General features: G+C 36.8%; 1 protein-coding gene across 5 annotated transcripts in view; it reads left to right on the forward strand.

Annotated features, from left to right (window-relative positions):
* Positions 1–18,528, forward strand: part of CALN1 (calneuron 1) — a 508,174-nt gene that overhangs the window by 95,325 nt on the left and 394,321 nt on the right. For 3 of the 5 annotated variants that reach the window (XM_049699589.1, XM_049699588.1, XM_049699586.1), the window contains exon 2: positions 2,644–2,790. The exons of the other annotated variants lie outside the window; for them this stretch is intronic. In XM_049699589.1, the coding sequence (XP_049555546.1) occupies positions 2,780–2,790 (11 nt within the window). In that variant the 5' untranslated portion in view covers positions 2,644–2,779. The remainder of the gene's footprint in view (positions 1–2,643; positions 2,791–18,528) is intronic. 5 annotated transcript variants of the gene reach the window in all.

Below are 18,528 nucleotides of genomic sequence, written 5' to 3' on the forward strand. Positions count from 1 at the left end.
GGGATTGGGCATACTTGGAGAGATGCTTAATCATTGATGTTTAATCCTGATTTGTACATGAATAATCAATGGACATTTTTTTAAATGACAAAAAGTAAGCTTTTTAAAATACAAAATATTAAAAAAATACATTCTCATTGTAGCAAATGCCAACAAGGCAGAAGTAAATAGAATAAGGAATGCGATAGTAGTTATCCCTCATTCAAATTCCACCCCATTCTACCCCCCAGAGGTGACTGACAACCACTGCTGCCAGTGTGGTTTTTATTAAACCCATTTTTTATGCTTATATAAGCATGTATGATGTTTTCATTCTTTATCTAATTTTTTATTTAACAAATATTAAACCTAGAGAAAAATTGCAAAAATAGTTTTTAAAAAAACCCTTCTACCCTTTCACATCATCCCCACTCATTCTTTCTCTCTCTCTCATTCTCTGTCCCCTGAACCTTTTGAAAATTAAATGAGAATAAATTGAAGACATCATGACAGACTTCACCCCTAAATATTCAGCATATATTTCTTAAGAACAACTACATTCCTTTACATGACCGCAATATAATTATCATACTCAAGAAATTTAACATTGATATAGTAAATACAGAAAAACATAAAACTTCCCTGATTGTTGCCATAATTGCCATCATGTCCTTTACAGTTGTTTGTTTGTTTTAAATCTAAGATGCAATCATAATTACACATTACATGTAGTTGTCAGATCTTTAATCCAGAACAGTTTCCTAGCCTCTTTTTATGTATTTTGTGGCATTGACATTTTTGCAGAGTTGAGATCAGTTGTTTAGCAGAAGCTCCTTCAGTTTCAGTTTGTATGATGTTTCCTTGTGCTTGGAATCAGGTTATGCATTTTTGGCAAGAATACTACATATGTGATGTTATTCTATCAGTGTATCATGTTAAGACCTACATGCCAGTATGCCCCACTATTTGTTCTGCTAAATTTAAAACTTAGATAAAGCCACGCCTGCCAGATTTCTCCATATTCTGTTCTCTAGCTTTCATCTAATGCAGAGGTAGGCAAACTTTTCTGTAAAGGGCTAGATCGTACATATTTTAGGTTTTGCAGACTGCATAAGATCTCTGTCACATATTCTTTTCTCCCCCAACCACTTATTTTTAAATTTATTTTTAGCTGCACTGAGTCTTCGTTGCTGCATGTGGGCTTTCTCTAATTGTGGTGAGCGGCAACTACTCTTTGTTGTGGTGCGTGGGCTTCTCATTGCGGTGGCTTCTCTTGTTGCAGAGCACTGGCTCTAGGTGCGTGGGCTTCAGTAGTTGTGGCACATGGGCTCAGTAGTTGTGGCTTGTGGGCTCGAGAGTGCAGGTTTAGTAGTTGTGGCATTCGGGCTTAGTTGCTCTGTGGCATGTGGGATGTTCCCAGACCAGGGCTCGAACCCGTGTCCCCTGCATTGGCAGGTGGATTCTTAACCACTGCACCACCAAGGAAGTCCTACCCCAACCATTTAAAAATGTGAAATGTGAAACCATTCTTAGCTGGAGAGCTGTACATAAACAGATAGATTGATAATTCTTGCCTATGTCAATCATTACTGCAGTGGTTGTGAAGTGGTGACTTAAATTTCTATTATTCCTTTTTGTTTGTTTGTTTGTTTGTATTTTTGGCAGCATTGGGTCTTCGTTGCTGTGCGTGGGCTTTGTCTAGTTGCAGTGAGCGGGGGCTACTCTTCATTGTGGTGTGCAGGGTTTTCATTGCGGTGGCTTCTCTTGTTGCGGAGCACAGGCTCTAGGCGCATGGGCTCAGTAGTTGTGGCATGCAGGCTCAGTAGTTGTGGCGCATGAGCCTAGTTGCTCCGTGGCATGTGGGATCTTCCCGGACCAGGGTTCGAACCCATGTCCCCTGCATTGGCCGGCGGATTCCCAACCACTGTGGCACCAGGGAAGCCCTCTATTATTCCTTTTATATTTATTAGTTGGCATTCCTCTGCAAAAAGAACTGCGCCTCCTTCCCTCCCTCTTAGAAAATGTTTTGGGAATCAATAAGGAGTTACGGATCTGTTTCCATTTTTTCAATGGCTGCAAAATATGCTGAGTGTGTTAATTTATTTTTCAATTAGAATTTATAGAGTGCCAACAGTGCTAGTCCCTGGAGATGCAATGCTGAACATAAATATAGTCCCTGTACCCATGGAACTTACCTTCGAATGGGGGAAACAGACATTAATCAAAGGATCACATAAATTAATGTAAACTTTCAGCTGCAATTAGTTCTGTAACGGGGAGCATTTAACAGAGAGTTATGAGCTGGGCAGGGCAGTCAACAGGAAACAAATGCTGCCCTGAGGAGGTGATGACTAGGCTGAGATCCGGAGGATAAGTCCCATTAGTTCTGTGAGGATGGGGCTGCACGAGCAGGTCCTGAAGACAAAAGAACACAGGGGAACATCTGAGAGATGGGCGGGAGCCCGGCATGCAGGTAGAACTAAATGATGGCTGGCAGTGACGGAAAGGCAGAATGAATACACAGTAAAAAGTGCCATCAGATGAGCACAGAGAGGTCATGGAACCAGGCCATGGGCGGGGTGGGTGGGGTGGGGTCACTGTCTGTGGAGGAATTTGGGTCTTCGTCCAGAGAGCGAAGAAAAGTCACAGAAGTGTATTTTATAGATGGAGTGGTGCCCAGACCAGATGAGCCTTTGAGAAAACCACTCTGCTGGAGTGTGATGCTGGGAGCCCCATCCCTTGGCCACCGGATAAGCTGGTAGAGAGAGGATGGCAACTTGGATAGAGTATTCTATTGGCTATGGAGACAAGGTAACAAACTAAGAAATGCGTACGGTATGAAACGAAAATGACTCCGGGTGATGGAAATATTTGAATCTTGATTTTAAGGTGGTCACATAGGTGTATCATTTATCAAAAGTCATCAAATGGGCACACCTAAGGTCCAAGCACCTCACTAGATGTAAATTTTACCGGAAAACGGTATCCTTCCAAGTGAAAAAGAAGGGTGCAAAGCAATCTATACAGTGTGGTACCGTTTGTATAAAGAAGCAGCACATATCTGTACCATGTCTCTGGCAGGACACACAAGAAGGTAACAATAGTGCTTGCTTGATGGGAGGGGAGGAGAGTATCTGGAAGGCAGGTAGAAGAGAGATGTTTTCCTGAATATTGTCCTTTACTTTGGAATTTTGAACCATTTGAGGAGACTTAGAGATGGATTAGATACACCTAATAACATATGCTGAAAATATATAAGGCAAAATTGATAGAATTAGACACATAGCCTAGCCCAATCCAACTGATACAGTAAATAATCAAAGATCTAAAAACAACCATAAATCAAAATATATAAAATCTGTAAGTTAAGGAAAAAGTCTGAACCTATTATTTAGTCTGTACATGTTGAAACAGATCTTTTTCAACATAGTTGCCTCAGGGTGGGTGAGAAAGCCTGGAGCAAGCATTCATTGCTTTTCAATGTAAATACTTCTGAGCTTTTTCTTTTAATTCAGGGGAGGAAGGAGGGACTTCCAGGAAACATGGCAGCGAAAGTAGACATTTTTAAAGCTTCTTCCTTGACACTTACAAAATCAACAAAAGCATTACCAACCAAAATGAAAACTAAGCTGAAACTTTGGGACAAGCTCATCCTCTTCCTAAAATGCTGAGGAATAGTTGCCAGACACAGCACAACTGGAACCAAAATGAAATAGGATGCTGGGGGTTGACCAAGTTTCCTGAGCTTGAGAACCAGCACAGTGCTGTGGGCCTAACAACCTCCCTGATAGCATTCCCCACCCCAAGCCAGAGCACAGATATGGAGAGGGGGGTGGGCCCAGAAGGAGCCAGGCTCCCCCTTCACCTCAGATCAGCTACAGCTGAGAGGCTAGGGAGTTGGGAGGGGGGCTTCTGTGTCCAGGCACCACCAATTTTCATGTATCCCAGCTTTCTGATTGGGAAAGGGAGGAATTCAATTGGAAATAGAGCAAGTTTCTAATCAGAGCGGAGCATCCAAGGTAGAGAAGAACATTAACTGCCACCAATTCATCCCTCCCACAATAAAATGTCAGCGCTTTCTCCATCTTAGCTGTGTAACATGATTGTCAGGAATGAGATTTTTGAATGTTTTAAAATGTTTTAAATGTGTCATGCCAAAGCAGCCGAATCTGAACCTTACAAAAGTGAGTCCCAGGCAACAACTGTAGTTGAAAAATTTCTCCATAACGAGATAATATTTTTAGCCCAATCAATTGGTAAGATTTTAAAGTATTCATAGCACCCAATATTGGTAGAAGTGTAGAGAAATAAACAAGTTTATAGGAATGCCGAATGAAAAGTGAGTGGTAGGAAATCTTTTTTTGGATTCCATGTTTCCACGTGGAGTGATATCAATTAGTGTAGCTCTGCTCCCTCACTCACATCTCTAATTGTTAAGTTTGGAGGAAGAAAAAGCCTGATAGCTCAGCGTCTTGTTCTCTCCCTTATGGGCTCTTCCTGTCTGAAAAGAGCACTGCTGGCCTGGAGCTTGCATTGGCCCATCACCTCCTGTGAATGGCCAGGTGGTAAATTACCTAATTCTGCGTGCAGCATACGGAAGCTGACATTTTGATCCCTGTCTTCCTGACCCCAGCATTTAAAAAAATTTCAACCAGAGAGAGAAGAAAAATGCAGTTTATTGATTCCTCTCCATCTGTCATCAGTGGCAAAGTCAACAAAAGATTTATGTAAAGATAATGTTGACTGCTACCTACTAAACACACCTACCACCTTCATGGCATGCATCCTGCATCCTGGATTCCTTCTTACCCACAGAAAGGCCCTAAGTCTCTTCCTGCCTTAAAATTTGCTCCGTTCAATATTAGCACACCTGTCCCAACTTTCTTTCAGGTAGTGTTGCATATACCATCCTTTCATGTTTGACAATCCCACAGCCTCCTATTTAATGTGTGTTTATTATGAGCAAAATCTACATCTAATCTACTTATATCTAATCTAACAATCTTTGTCTGGAGGTTAGAATATATTTAGTCTGATAATATTGAATGCGATTCCTGATTTATTTGGATTTCAATCAACAATCCATTTACTTTCTGTTTATCTCATATGTTCTGTGTTCCCCTTTTCTCTTTTGTGGTATTAATCAAGTGCTTTTTATTATTCCATTTCCCCCTTACTAACTATACATTCTTTAAGCGATTATCCTAGAGATTGCAATGTATATCCTTGACCCACTGGTATATATCCTAAATGAGTACATTTATCACTTCAATATGATGGAAGAACCCAAGAACACTTTTAACTCCATTCTCCCCACTCCTACCTTTTGTACAATTGTTGTCATGGATTTTATTTCTTCATATACTTAACAACCTACCAAACATTGTTATTAAGATGTATTATTATAAGATTAAAATATAATAATTGCTATTTAGATTTACCACCTATTTATCATTACCAAGCTCTTTATTCTCCTGTTTCCATTCTTCTATCTGGAATCATATTTCCTCTGCCTGGACAACTCACTCTACCATTTCTTTTAGGATGGGTGTTGGTGAAAAATTCTCTACCTGTGTGTCTAAAAATGTATTTACTTCACAAATATTTTTAAATCATAATATTTTTAAGGCTTCACCTTTTTTCTTTTAAAATTAAGTTCATTGAGGACAGTTTATACACAATAACATGCATTCATTTTAAGTGTACAGTTTGATGAGTTTTGACAAATGTACAAACATTTGTATAAACATCAATCAAGACATAAGCATTTCCATCAATCCTAAAAAATTCCTTGGTGTCCCTTTGCAGTCAGTCCCCCTGCCAGTCTCTACCCCAGCATCCACTGAATTACTTTCTGTCACTATAGATTTATTTTGCCTGTAGTTCTAGAACTTCATAAGAATGAAATAATAGGGTATGTACTCTTGTGTCTGGCTTCTTTCACTCAGAATAACATTTTTAAGGTTCAGCCATGATGTGGTGGGCATCTAGTTTTTTCCTTTTAATTCCTGAGCAGTATCTCATTATGTGCATATACAATAATTTGTTTATCCATTCATCTATTGATGAACATTTGGATTATTTCCAGTTTGGGACTGTTATGAATAAGGCTGCTATGAACATCCACGTAAAAGTCATAGTGTGGACTTTATTTCTCTAAGAAAACTACCTACAACTGAAATCGCTGAGTCAGTGTAACTGTGCATTTAACTTTATAAGGAACTGATAGTTTTTCAAAATTATTTGATTATTTACATTCCCAACAACATTGTATGAGAGTTCTAGTTGCTCCATATTTTTGGCAACACTTGGTACTGTCAGGTGTTTAACATTTATCCATTCTACTGGTTGTGTAGAAGTATTCCATTGTGGTTTTAATTTGCATTTCCTGATGACTAACAATGTTCAGCATGCTTTCCTGTGTGATCAGCCATTCCTCTATCTTGTGAAGTATTGTTCTATCATTTGCCCATTTAAAAACTGAGTTGTTTCTTTTCATTTTATTGAGTTGCAAGATTTCTTGATATAGTCTTAATTCAAGTTCTTTGCCAGATATATAGCATTATATATATAATACATAAATATAAATTCTATAATATATATAAATATAAATTATATGTACATAATTTTTCCCTATCTGTGGCTTTTTTTTTGAAATGATAAATAATCTGTGGTCTTTTTTTTTGGCCGCACTGCATGGCTTGAGGGATCTTAGTTCCCCGACCAGGGATTGAACCCAGGCTGTGGCAGTGAAAATGCCGACTCCTAACCACTGGACTGCCAGGGAATTCCCAATTTTTCCTTTTTGTGGCTTTTTTCATTTTTTCAAAGATGTCTTCTGAAGAGTAAAAGATTTTAATTTTGATGAAGTAAACTATCAATATTTTCCTTTTATAATTTGTGCTTTTTGTGTCCTGTTTAAGAAATTTCTGCCTTCTCCAAGTTGCAAAGATTTTTCTCCTATGTTTTTTTAAAGGTTCTGTGGCTTTAGCATTTATTATTTAGGTCTGTGATCTAATTTTCAGTTATTTTTTGTGTATGGATAAGGTAAGTATCAAAGTTCATTTATTTCTACATGAATAAATTCCAGCAGAATTTGATGAAAGGACTAGCCTTTCCCCCATTGAATTCACTTGGCAATTTTGTCGAAAGTCAATTGATCACGTACCTGTAGATCTATTCCTGGTCTATAATATTTCCTTGGGTCTATACATCTATTCTTTTGCCAAAACCACACTCTCTTAATTAGCTTTATAGTACATCTTAAAATCAGGTAGTCCTTTCCAACTTTCTTCTTTTTAAAGATTGTTTTGGCTATTATATGTCCTTTGCATTTATATATAAATTTTAGAACCAGCTTGTCACATTCTGAGGAAAAGCTCTCTGGCATTTTGACTTGGATTATGTTGAACCTAAAGATCAATTTGGGGGACAATTAACATCTTAAAAATGTCAAAACTCTAAATCATGAACATGTTGTATCTTTTATTTTTGATCTTTTAAAATTTCTCTCAGCAGTGTTGTGTAGTTTTCAGCATACAGATCTTGGACTTATTTTGTTAAACGTGTCCCTAATATTTCATGTTTTTGATACTATTGTGAATGGTGCTATTTCCCCAATTTCATTTTCCAGTTGCTTATTTGTGGTATTGATCTTGTATTCTGCGACCTTGCTAAAGTCACTTATTTAGTTCTAAAAGCTTTTTCTGGTAGATTCCTTAAGATTCTCTACCTATACAATCATATTGACTTTGAGTAAAACAGTTTTACTTTTTTCTTACCAATTTGTATGCATTTAATTTATCTTAATTGACTTACTTCACTGGCTGGAGACCCCAACAAATTTTCAATAGAAGTCTTGTTCCTGGTTTTACAGGGACAGCATTCAATCTTTGACTATTTGGTATGATGGTTGCTGTCCATTTTTTGTAATGCCTTTTATCAAGTTGAGGAAGTTCCCTTCTATTCCACCTTTTCTGAGAATTTTCAATTGTGTATGGGTGTTGAGCTTTGTCAAATGCTCTTTACGCATGCATTAAGATGGTCATGATTTTTTCTTCTCTGAATATGATAAATTACACTGATTAATTTTTTAAAATTTAAACCAACTTTGCCAGCCTGGGAAAAACTCCACTTTGCCAAAAGATGTGTTATCCTTTTGATACATTGCTGGGTTCCATTTGCTACTATACTGTTAAAGCTTTTGCATTTATATTTATTTTATTTTCTTGTAAAGCCTTTATCTGATTTTGGTAATGGGGTAATATTGAACTCATAAAATGACTTGAGATGTGTTACTGTATTTTATGAAAGATTTTTATAAGATTGGTATTTGTTCTTTATTAAATGTGTGTTAGGATTCAACAGAGAAGTCATCTGGGCATGAAGGGATTTGCTTTTGTGTTTGGAAGGAAGAGGTTATTAATTATGAATTAAATTTCTTTAAAAGATATGAAACTATTCATATTTTCTCTCTCTTCTTGGATCTGTTAATTTGTATTTTTCAAGGAATTTTTCTATTTTGTCTAAGTTGTCAAGTTTTTTGGAATAAAGTTTTTTATAATAGTCCCTTGTTATTTTTAATGTCTTTAGGATCTATAGTGAAGCCCCTTCCATTAGGCCTGATCTTGGTAATTTGTATTTTCTCCAGATTTTAAAATCAGGTTAGAGATTTACCAATTTCATTGACATTTTCTCTATTATTGGTACATTTTCTATTTTATTGATTTCTGTTCTTATTTTTATTATTTCCTTCCTTCTATTTTCTTGGGGTTTAATTTGCTCTTTTTCTAGTTCTGAGAGTGGAATCTTAGAATATTGGTTTTAAACCTTTCATCTTTTTCTAAAATAAACATTTTAAGCTATAATTTTCCCTCGAAGCACTGTTCTAGCTGCATTCCACAAATTTTAACACATTGCATTTTCATTTCATTCAGTCTAAATTTTTTTTAAACTTCCTTTGTTTTTTATTCTTTGGCTTGTGCATTATGTAAAACTGTGTTTTACTTATAAAATATATGAGCATGTTCTAAGTATCTTATTGATTTCTAGTTTATTTCCATTGTGGTCAGATAATGTTTTCTGTATGATCTCAATATTTTGGAATTTATTGAGGATCCTCCTGAGGCCCAACATATGGTCTTTTATGAACATTCCATGTGTCCCTGAAAAGACTGTGTATCCCGCAGTTGCTAATGCAGTGCTTTATAGATTCAGTTTGGTCAAGTTATTTGCTAGTGTTTGACATGTCTTCTATATCTTTACATGTTTTATCCGTGCTGAGGGAGGTGTGTTAAAGTCTCCCACAATGTTTGTGGATTTGTTGTTTTCTTCATGTATTGTGCGTCATGTATTTTAAAAGCTTTGTTATGGGTACATTTTGGATTACTATATTTTCTTAATGAATTGGCTCTTTATCATTATGAATTAATGCTATTTATGTCTGGCAATACATCTTGTCCAATATTAATATAGCTGTTCCAGAAGTCTCATGATTAATATTCTCATGATATGTATTTTTCTATCCTTGTACTTTTAACCTATCTGTGTTTGTATATTTAAAGAGTGTATCTTGTCAATAGTCTATAGTTGAATCTTACTGTATTTTTATCCAGCCTGATGTTTTCTGCCCTTTAATTGTAGCATTAGACTCTTTAAATTAAATGTAATTAACAATATATTTAGGTGTCAATTTATTATTCTGCTGTTCATTTTCTCTTTGTCCCATCTCTACTTTTTCCTCTTTTCATGCCTTCTTTAGCATTAGTTATTTTTCAAATATCCCATTTAATCTCCTTTATTGGAGATTGTTTGCTATCTCTTTGTGCTCTAGGGTTTACTATATGGACCTTCAACATATAGCAGTCTAATATCAAATAATATTATACTACTTCATGGACAATGTATCTTATAAGAGTATACTTCCATTTCTTCCTTCCCATCCTTTGTGCTGTTATTGTCATACACATTTTATTTATACATTTATTATAAATTCTGTAGTACATTGGTATTATTTTTGCTTTAAACAGTCAATTATCTTTTAGAGAAACTTAAAACTGAGAAAACTATATTGTTTATATTTGCTCAGATATTAACCATGTCCAGCTGTCCTCATTCTTGAGTTTCTAATGGTTATCATTTTACTTCAGCCTGATAGCTATAAACTCTTTTACTTTTTGTTTATCTGAAAAACTATTTCATCTTCAAATTTGGAGAATATTTTTGCCGGATAGAGAATTCTATGGCTTCTTTTTTTTAATTTTGAATTTGGAAATGTGGTATTTTATATTATTTTTTTATTTTTATTTTTAAATTTTATTGGAGTATAGTTGATTTACAACGTTTTGTTAGTTTCAGGTGTACAGCAAAGTGAATCAGTTATACATATACATATATCCACTCTTTTTTAGATTCTTTTCACATATAGGCCATTGCAGAGTATTGAGTAGAGTGCTGGATAGAGAATTCTAGACATTTTTGTTTGTTTTTGTTTTCTTTTTCAGCACTTTAGATGCTGTTTCATTGTCTTCTGGCTTGCATTATTTGTGAAAAGAAGTTAGTTGATTCTTACCTCTGTTCTCCTGATAGAACATGCCCTTTTTTCCTGGATGCTTTAAGATTTTCTCTTTGCCACTGGTTTTCAGCAGCTTAATTATGGTGTACATTGGAGTGGTTTTCCTTGTGTTCTTCCTATATGGAGTACATTAAGCCACTTATATCTATGTATTTATAGCTTTTATCAAATTTGAAAATTTTTAGCCATTAGTTATTCAAAAAATTTTTTTCTGCCTAACCTCCTCACCACACACACAGACTTAAGGTATTGAAATTGAACATATGTTATCAATATTGCTTGATATTGTCCCAAAATTCACTGAGCTCTATTTTTTTCAAGGATTTTTCTCTGTGTGTTTCTGTTTCTATTGCTATGTCTGAAAGCTCACTTGTCTTTTTTTTCTACAGCATCTAATCTTATGCTAAGTCCATCAGGCAACTTTTTAATACTAAATACTATATTTTTCAGCTCCAGAATTTTATTTGCTCTCAAAATAATTTCTACTTCTTTATTTATAGTGTTTATATTTTCCTTTAAATCCTTGAACGTATTTATAATAGCTATATGAAAGCCCCCATTAGCTAATTCCATTATTCCTGTTATTTCTGCTTCTTTGTCTATGGATGCTGTGCATGTTACACTAGAATTTCGGGATTTTGTTGTTGTTCTTAAAGAGTTTTGAAGTTTGTTAGGCAAATAAGTTACTTGAGCATTAGCTTGATCCATTTGATGATTTTTTTTTAAGCTTGGTTGTAGTACTAGAATAACTTCTATTCTAATGCTAGTTCAGTACTACTTCTAAGGTACAATCTACCTGGGGTCTCTACTGGAATCCCAGGTATTTCGTCCACTCAGGCTCATCAGAACTTAAATGTCTTCCATTTCTTTCTTACCCTAGGAATTGTTCAGCTTACAGCTCTCTACCAGCTGTTCTTTGCCTGACCTCGTGGAATTTTATCCTGTGACTGTACATCTTAGTTATCAACCAGGAACTCAAGGGAATCCCTATGAAGATTTTCTCAGCTATTTGCTGCATAGTTTTCTCTCTCCAGTTTTCTACCTGACAAATTCCAGCTATCTAAGCCTCCATGAAGTGTGATCTCTGTTTCCTCAACTCAGTGAGACCACTGTGCTGTGCTTTGGTTTCTTTTCCCTTTACAGTGTACAGAAAATGAATCCAGGCAGAAAGCTGGGCAGAATCCAGGCAGAGAGTAGGGCTCATCTCATTTCTTTCTTCTTTTCTTTTAAAATTTAATTTAATTAATTTATTTTTTATACAGCAGGTTCTTATTAGTTATCCGTTTTATACATATCAGTGTATATATGTCAATCCCAATCTCCCAATTCATCCCACCACCACCCTGCCCTCACTTTCCCCCCTTGGTGTCCGTACATTTGTTCTGTACATCTGTGTCTCTATTTCTGCCTTGCCAACCAGTTCATCTGTACCATTTTTCTAGATTCCACATATATCCGTTAATATACGATATTTGTTTTTCTCTTTCTGACGTACTTCACTCTGTGTAACAGTCTCTAGGTCCATCCACATCTCTACAAATGACCCAATTTTATTCCTTTTTATGGCTGAGTAATATTCCATTGTATATATGTACCACATCTTCTTTATCCATTCGTCTGTCGATGGGCATTTAGGTTGCTTCCATGACCTGGCTATTGTAAATAGTGCTGCAATGAACACTGGGGTGTATGTATCTTTTTGAATTATGGTTTTCTCTGGGTATATGCCCAGTAGTGGGATTGCTGGGTCATACAGTAATTCTATTTTTAGTTTTTTAAGGAACCTCCATACTGTTCTCCATAGTGGCTGTATCAATTTACATTCCCACCAACAATGCAAGAGCATTCCCTTTTCTCCACACCCTCTCCAGCATTTGTTGTTTGTAGATTTTCTGATGATGTCCATTCTAACTGGTGTGAGGTGATACCTCATTGTAGTTTTGATTTGCATTTCTCTAATGAATAGTAATGTTGAGCAGCTTTCCATGTGCCTCTTGGCCATCTGTATGTCTTCTTTGGAGAAATGTCTACTTAGGTCTTCTGCCCATTTATTGATTGGGTTGTTTATTTTTTTAATATTGAGCTGCATGAGCTGTTTATGCATTTTGGAGATTAATCCTTTGTCCATTGATTTGTTTGCAAATATTTTCTCCCATTCTGAGGGTTGTCTTTTCATCTTGTTTATAGTTTCCTTTGTTGTGCAAAAGCTTTTAAGTTTCATTAGGTCCCATTTGTTTATTTTTGTTTTGATTTCCATTACTCTGGGAGGTGGGTCAAAAAGGATCTTGCTGTTATTTATGTCAAAGAGTTTTCTTCCTGTTTTCCTCTAAGAGTTTTATAGTGTCTGGTCTTACATTTAGGTCTCTAATACATTTTGAGTTTATTTTTGTGTATGGTGTTAGGGAGTGTTCTAATTTCATTCTTTTATATGTAGCTGTCCAGTTTTCCCAGCACCACTTATTGAAGAGGCTGTCTTTTCTCCATTGTATATCCTTGCCTCCTTTGTCATAGATTAGTTGACCATAGGTGCGTGGGTTTATCCCTGGGCTTTCTATCCTGTTCCATTGATCTGTATTTCTGTTTTTGTGCCAGTACCATATTGTCTTGATTACTGTAGCTTTGTAGTATAGTCTGAAGTCAGGGAGTCTGATTCATCCAGCTCTGTTTTTCATCTCATTTATTTCTGTTCTCATATGGATTACAGTCCTTCACTGGCTCTTGTCCAATTATTGAAAACAGCTAATTTATATATTTTTATATGTAGTTTTCTAGTTGTTAACAGTGGGGGGAAAGTCTGGTAGTAGCTCAGAAGCAAAAATTCCTCAGCTTTCTTTTTAATAAATATTTTTACTGCATTCAGAATTTTAGATGAACAGTTATTTTCTTTTAGCACACCAAAATTATACTGATGGTTGTAAGTTATACTAACTTTTATCATTTCTATTGAGGAGTCATCTATTGTTCCTTTGAAAGTACAGTGTTTGTGTGTGTGTGTGTGTGTGTGTGTGTGTGTGTGTGTGCATGTGCTTGCAAAGGTGGAAGGGACTGGCTTCTTTTACTATTTTGTCATTGGTTTTTAGAAATGTAATTATGATTGCCTATGTGTGCCTTTCTTTGTATCTATCCTGCTTGGAGTTATTAGGACTTCCTGAATCTGTAGCTTAATCAGTTTTTGGAAAATTCTCAGCCAAGATTGCATCTACCACATCCTGTCTCTCCCCCTTTTTTTTCGGACTTCAATTACATGTTTGACTATTCATGATGTTCTATGTATCTCTCAAGCTCTTTTCGCTATTTTTCATTCTTTCCTCTGAAGAGAGGAAAGATACTTCAGTAAGATATTGTCCCTGACCTAATTAACAGTTCACTGATCTCTTTTGCTGTGTTGGTTCTGCTTTAAGAAGACCTACTGGATACATTTTGTTGTTGTTGTTCTAGAATTACTATTTTATTCTGTTTTTAAAATAAATTCTAGTTCTTCCCTGGTAAATTTATTCATCTTATCATTCATTTTCTTGAACATTTATCACAGTCGTTTTAATGTTTGTTTTATATAACTCCAATATGTGGATAACCTATGTTTTTACTGTCTGTTTTTTTTCCTCTTGATTTTCTCAGTTTGGCCTTGTCCCCTGGCATGTTTGGCAATTTTTTATTAAATGCCATATATTATATTTGAAACATTGTTGTGGTTCTACATGTTGTTCTCTCCCCTCAGATTTCAGTTTTCATCTGGCAGGCAGATAGGATAGATGTAGATCACCTTTTACTAATCAATAATTGAGGTAATTTGAAGATGGGTTTGATTCTCTGAAAGCTTCTGGTTTTCTATTCATCTTAATGCATATAGTCTTTCAGGAGCCTCAACTAGAACCTTAGGGTGTGTATTTGTGCCCTTCCTTCTTGGAAGGTTCTAAACTCCAATTTTTGTTCTGCTGGCATTGTGAGATTCCTGAGTATTCTTCATTGTGTAGCCACTTAGCTGCTGCTTGATTTCTTTTCTTTGCCTTTCACAAATGCCTTTAGGAGGAAAGTGGAGCAGAATAATCCATTCACTTTCTGAGGTCGTCTTTCCTTGAGTTTTAGTCCCTCAGGTCCTGACTGTCTTGGTAGCACTGCGACCTGATTATTTTCTCTCTAAGCCTGTGGTATTCTCAAAATCTCTGAGATATTATCTTTTTGGCCTTTTGGTCCAATGTTACTTGGAAATCAGCTAATGTTTCAAAAGCAAAGGCAGCAGAGAATGTCAGGTTCACACCAATGCCCTTTCCTTCTCTCTGGGTTCTTGGCCCCATTCTCAAGCTCTTAACTTTGATTCCATTTTTTTAATTGGCTAATATAAGTCTTTGAGTATTTTTTCCAGAATATGTAAAAAAGCCATTTACTTTCTTACCTGTTTCATTTGGAAAATATTTTTCTCTTCCTTTCATACATGTTAACAACTTAAATGAATGTATAAGCCCTGGGTGATACCAGTTACCCTCTCTCTCTTGTTTCATTTTTCATCTGTGATCTAGTGTTACATACACTCTTGAAGCTCTTTTTTTCCCTTGGTTGATAACTTGTTTTTGTTTTGTTGATAACTTAAATTTTCTTATCCTAGAAATCAAAAGAATTATCAGCATATGTGTCAATATAATCTCTTTTCATTAATAATCCAGTCACAGAGTAAACCTTTTGTTTTTTGAAAGGCAGAGAGTGTGTTATTCTTTTCATAGGTATATACTAATGTTTATTGCTTCGAAAAAAAAATACAGAGTATTTTTCTCATTAAAAAAATTAAGCCAATATTAAAAATATTTGTTGTAGAACATTCATATAATATATATCTAAAAAGTAGAAGTCTCCTTAATACTGATTCTCCAGAGTTAGTTAGGTAACAGATAGCGTTCCAATAATATTATGTAACATCTTACAGAAAAAATCTGAGTGAACTTTTTGGCCAACCCGGTATTTATGGACACTATGTCCAAAGTTTTCTTTTTCAAAAATGGTATCATGCACATTATTTTGCAATTTGCTTTTTTCACTTTACAAGATAGTTTGGAAATCTTTTCAAGTTAGCAAATTTTTCTGGTTATCTACTGCTGCATAACAAATCACCCCAAAATTAAATGGCTTAAAACATCAATGTATTACTACCCCTTTTAGTCTGTGGGTCAGAAATTCAGACAGGGCACAGTGTGGATGGTGTCTCTCTGCCCTATAATATCTGGGTCCTTAGCTGGGAAGACTCTTACAGCAGGGTCTAGAATAGCTGGGGACTGGCCAGATATCTATCTCTATCTTTCCCTCTTCCTCCCCCTCTCCATTTCTCCTTTATTAACTTGCTGCCTCCTATCCTCCACACAGCTAGCTTGGGCTGCCTTGCAGCATGGCAGACTCTGGGTAATTGGACTTCTTACATGGTGACTTAGGGCTCTAAGAGAGTGTTCCAAGAGACAGGACATAAAAGCTTCCAGTTTAAGTCCTAAGCCTGGAAACTGGAACAAAATAACTTCTTTATTCGATTAAAGAAGTAACATATCCTGTCCAGATTCAAGGGAAGGGCGATGTAGATCCCAACTTGATGACAGGAATATTAAAGAACGTCCAGCCATAGTTAATGCAACACGGTAAAAAATTCACCTTCAGTCAAGCATTATTTACATTCTTCTAACATGAAACATACCCAGACACATCCAAAAGTTCCAAAAGTCTCATCTCCTTGTGGCACCAGGTTCAGGCTTGAGGTCGTGGATCAGTTCATCTAAAGCAGGTTCAGGGGAGGTTCTTCTCAATCTGAAGATCTGTGAGCTCCTCCTTCCTCTTCACTAAATACCCTCCACACACCCGTGAGGCAGAGATATAGTAAGTGCAACAGACACCCCGTTCAATAGGGGAGGGTGTGGGTGGTGTTTCCTATAGCAGCCACACTGGTTCATAGCAATTGTGAAATCCAGCTGGGAATGTGTCATCGGTTCCCTAATTAAGGCCCAGTCCTGCTTCTTGGGAATGATTCTTCACAGCTCTTGGCCTCATCTTTTGGGCTTTTGGTTCCTCTATCAGCCATTCTCCCTCTCTCATAAGAAATAACTCTTCTTTGCAGCGTGTTTATTGTCCACGGACGGTCAGGGATCCAAAGGCCTCCTTTCCTTTTGTACTGTCTCCGTCCCTTTCAGCCCCAAACTGGTATGTTTTCTTTAAAAACATTGAGGGCTTCCTGTGAGTTAAACTAGAATCCATCCACTAGAGAAAAACTACACTTACACGCCTCTTGAAGAATAGGCCCTTCTCTATTTTCAGCCCCTGGTGAGGCTGCTGAGGGACCACGTCTCTGGGATTCTTAGAAGCTCTTTTAGGCCTGCCCTTAAATATGTGTGAGGTCTTAACAAGGGATTTGACGCACCACATCCCCAACTTAATCTTTATCTGGAGACCACATTTTACTGCCCTGGATTTGAATGTTTTTGCCTGGAGATGTCAGAATGAGCAACAGTTCTCCTCTCGAACACAGCAAGTCCTGGTTCTTTCTATTTCCTCTAAATTCTACTCAGAACAATGGAATGATTTCTGCTTTAATTCATCTCTGCTTGTCTTTTATCACAGGCATCTAGAAAAACCCAGTTGGCTCCTTCTATGCTCTACTTGGAACTCTTCTAGTCAGATCCATGAGTTCATTAGGTAGCCCTCTCATCTGTGTCACATTACTACAGGCAACTGTTTTGCTAACTGACCCACCAGTACATGGCTCAGGTGCTCTGTTTCCCAGCTTCCAGGAACAGTCTTCTTGGCGTCCTTCAAGTCATTTCCAGGAGTCTTCCTGAGGCCCTTGCGGCTTTCACTAACAGACTTACGAGGCACTTCTGTGTTGTCCAATCCCAAAGCCAACGTTTTAAGTGTTTGTTACAGCGCCAGTCTACTTCCAGATACTGAATTTTGTTCTGGTTTTCTGTTGCTGCCTAACAAACCACTCTAAAACCTCCTGCCACAAAGTAGAGAATGTGCTTTGTAAAGAAGCCAATGCATTCCATTGTCCGCATTTTGATAGGATACATGAAAAATGTTACCCTCCAGCACGTACCCAAATGATTTTTTCTTTTTCTGCCTATTTCTCTTCAGAATGCAACAGACCCCGTCATCCCCCTCTACCCTTGACTGTCTTGGGCACTTGAAGCAGATGTAGTTATTGTAGTTATTATATAGAACTGCTTTTTCAGGTAAAACAAAAGAAGGAAAGACAGGGGAAGGGCTGAGGTAGAGGTGGCAATGACTTTGACCATGTTAGAAAATGTTTACCACTTGGTAAGGTAGCAATCGTCCAGGTGTCTGATTTGTATAACTCTGAGTCCCAAAGCTAGAGGTAGGTGATAGAACAAAGTTAATGCTTACTCCCAGCTGTTTGCTGGAGGGCTGTATTATTCTGGGTTGGAGAGAGTACTTATGCCATATCAAGGTACAAATGCATGGAACCCATTTTGTTCTATGTTGGTTTTAGCTTCCATTGTGATATTTGGTACAAGATTTTCTTTGGCAATTTAACAGGAAGGAGCTGACACGTTTTGACCCTTAATAAATATATATTGAACAAATAAATGAAAGTTGGAGCAAGGGTGCCAGGGCCTGAGAACCTTCAACCCTCTTAACCTGGAAGTCTCAAAACGGTCATAGTTGGCGAGGACCAGGAAACTGTATTTAGTGTAAAGTCTGCCACCTGGCTTTCTAGTTCTTGATGTCCATTGAGATCCTTGATTTTTTTTTTTCCTCAAGGTTATGTCTTTGACATCTGTTAACTACTCATGAATAATGACAATAGCCAGCATTTGTTGAACACTTACTATGCCTGGAGCTGAGTCAACTGAGTGAATGGCTATTCCAGGTTATCACATTTAATGTTTACAACAACCTTATGGAGTAGATACTCTAATTATCCCCATTTGACAGATGAGGACAGTGAGGTTTAGAGAGAACCAACAGTTTGCCCAAATTCACACAGG

Source organism: Orcinus orca, chromosome 16, assembly GCF_937001465.1.
Source record: "Orcinus orca chromosome 16, mOrcOrc1.1, whole genome shotgun sequence".
In the NCBI taxonomy this organism is placed as follows: domain Eukaryota; kingdom Metazoa; phylum Chordata; class Mammalia; order Artiodactyla; family Delphinidae; genus Orcinus; species Orcinus orca.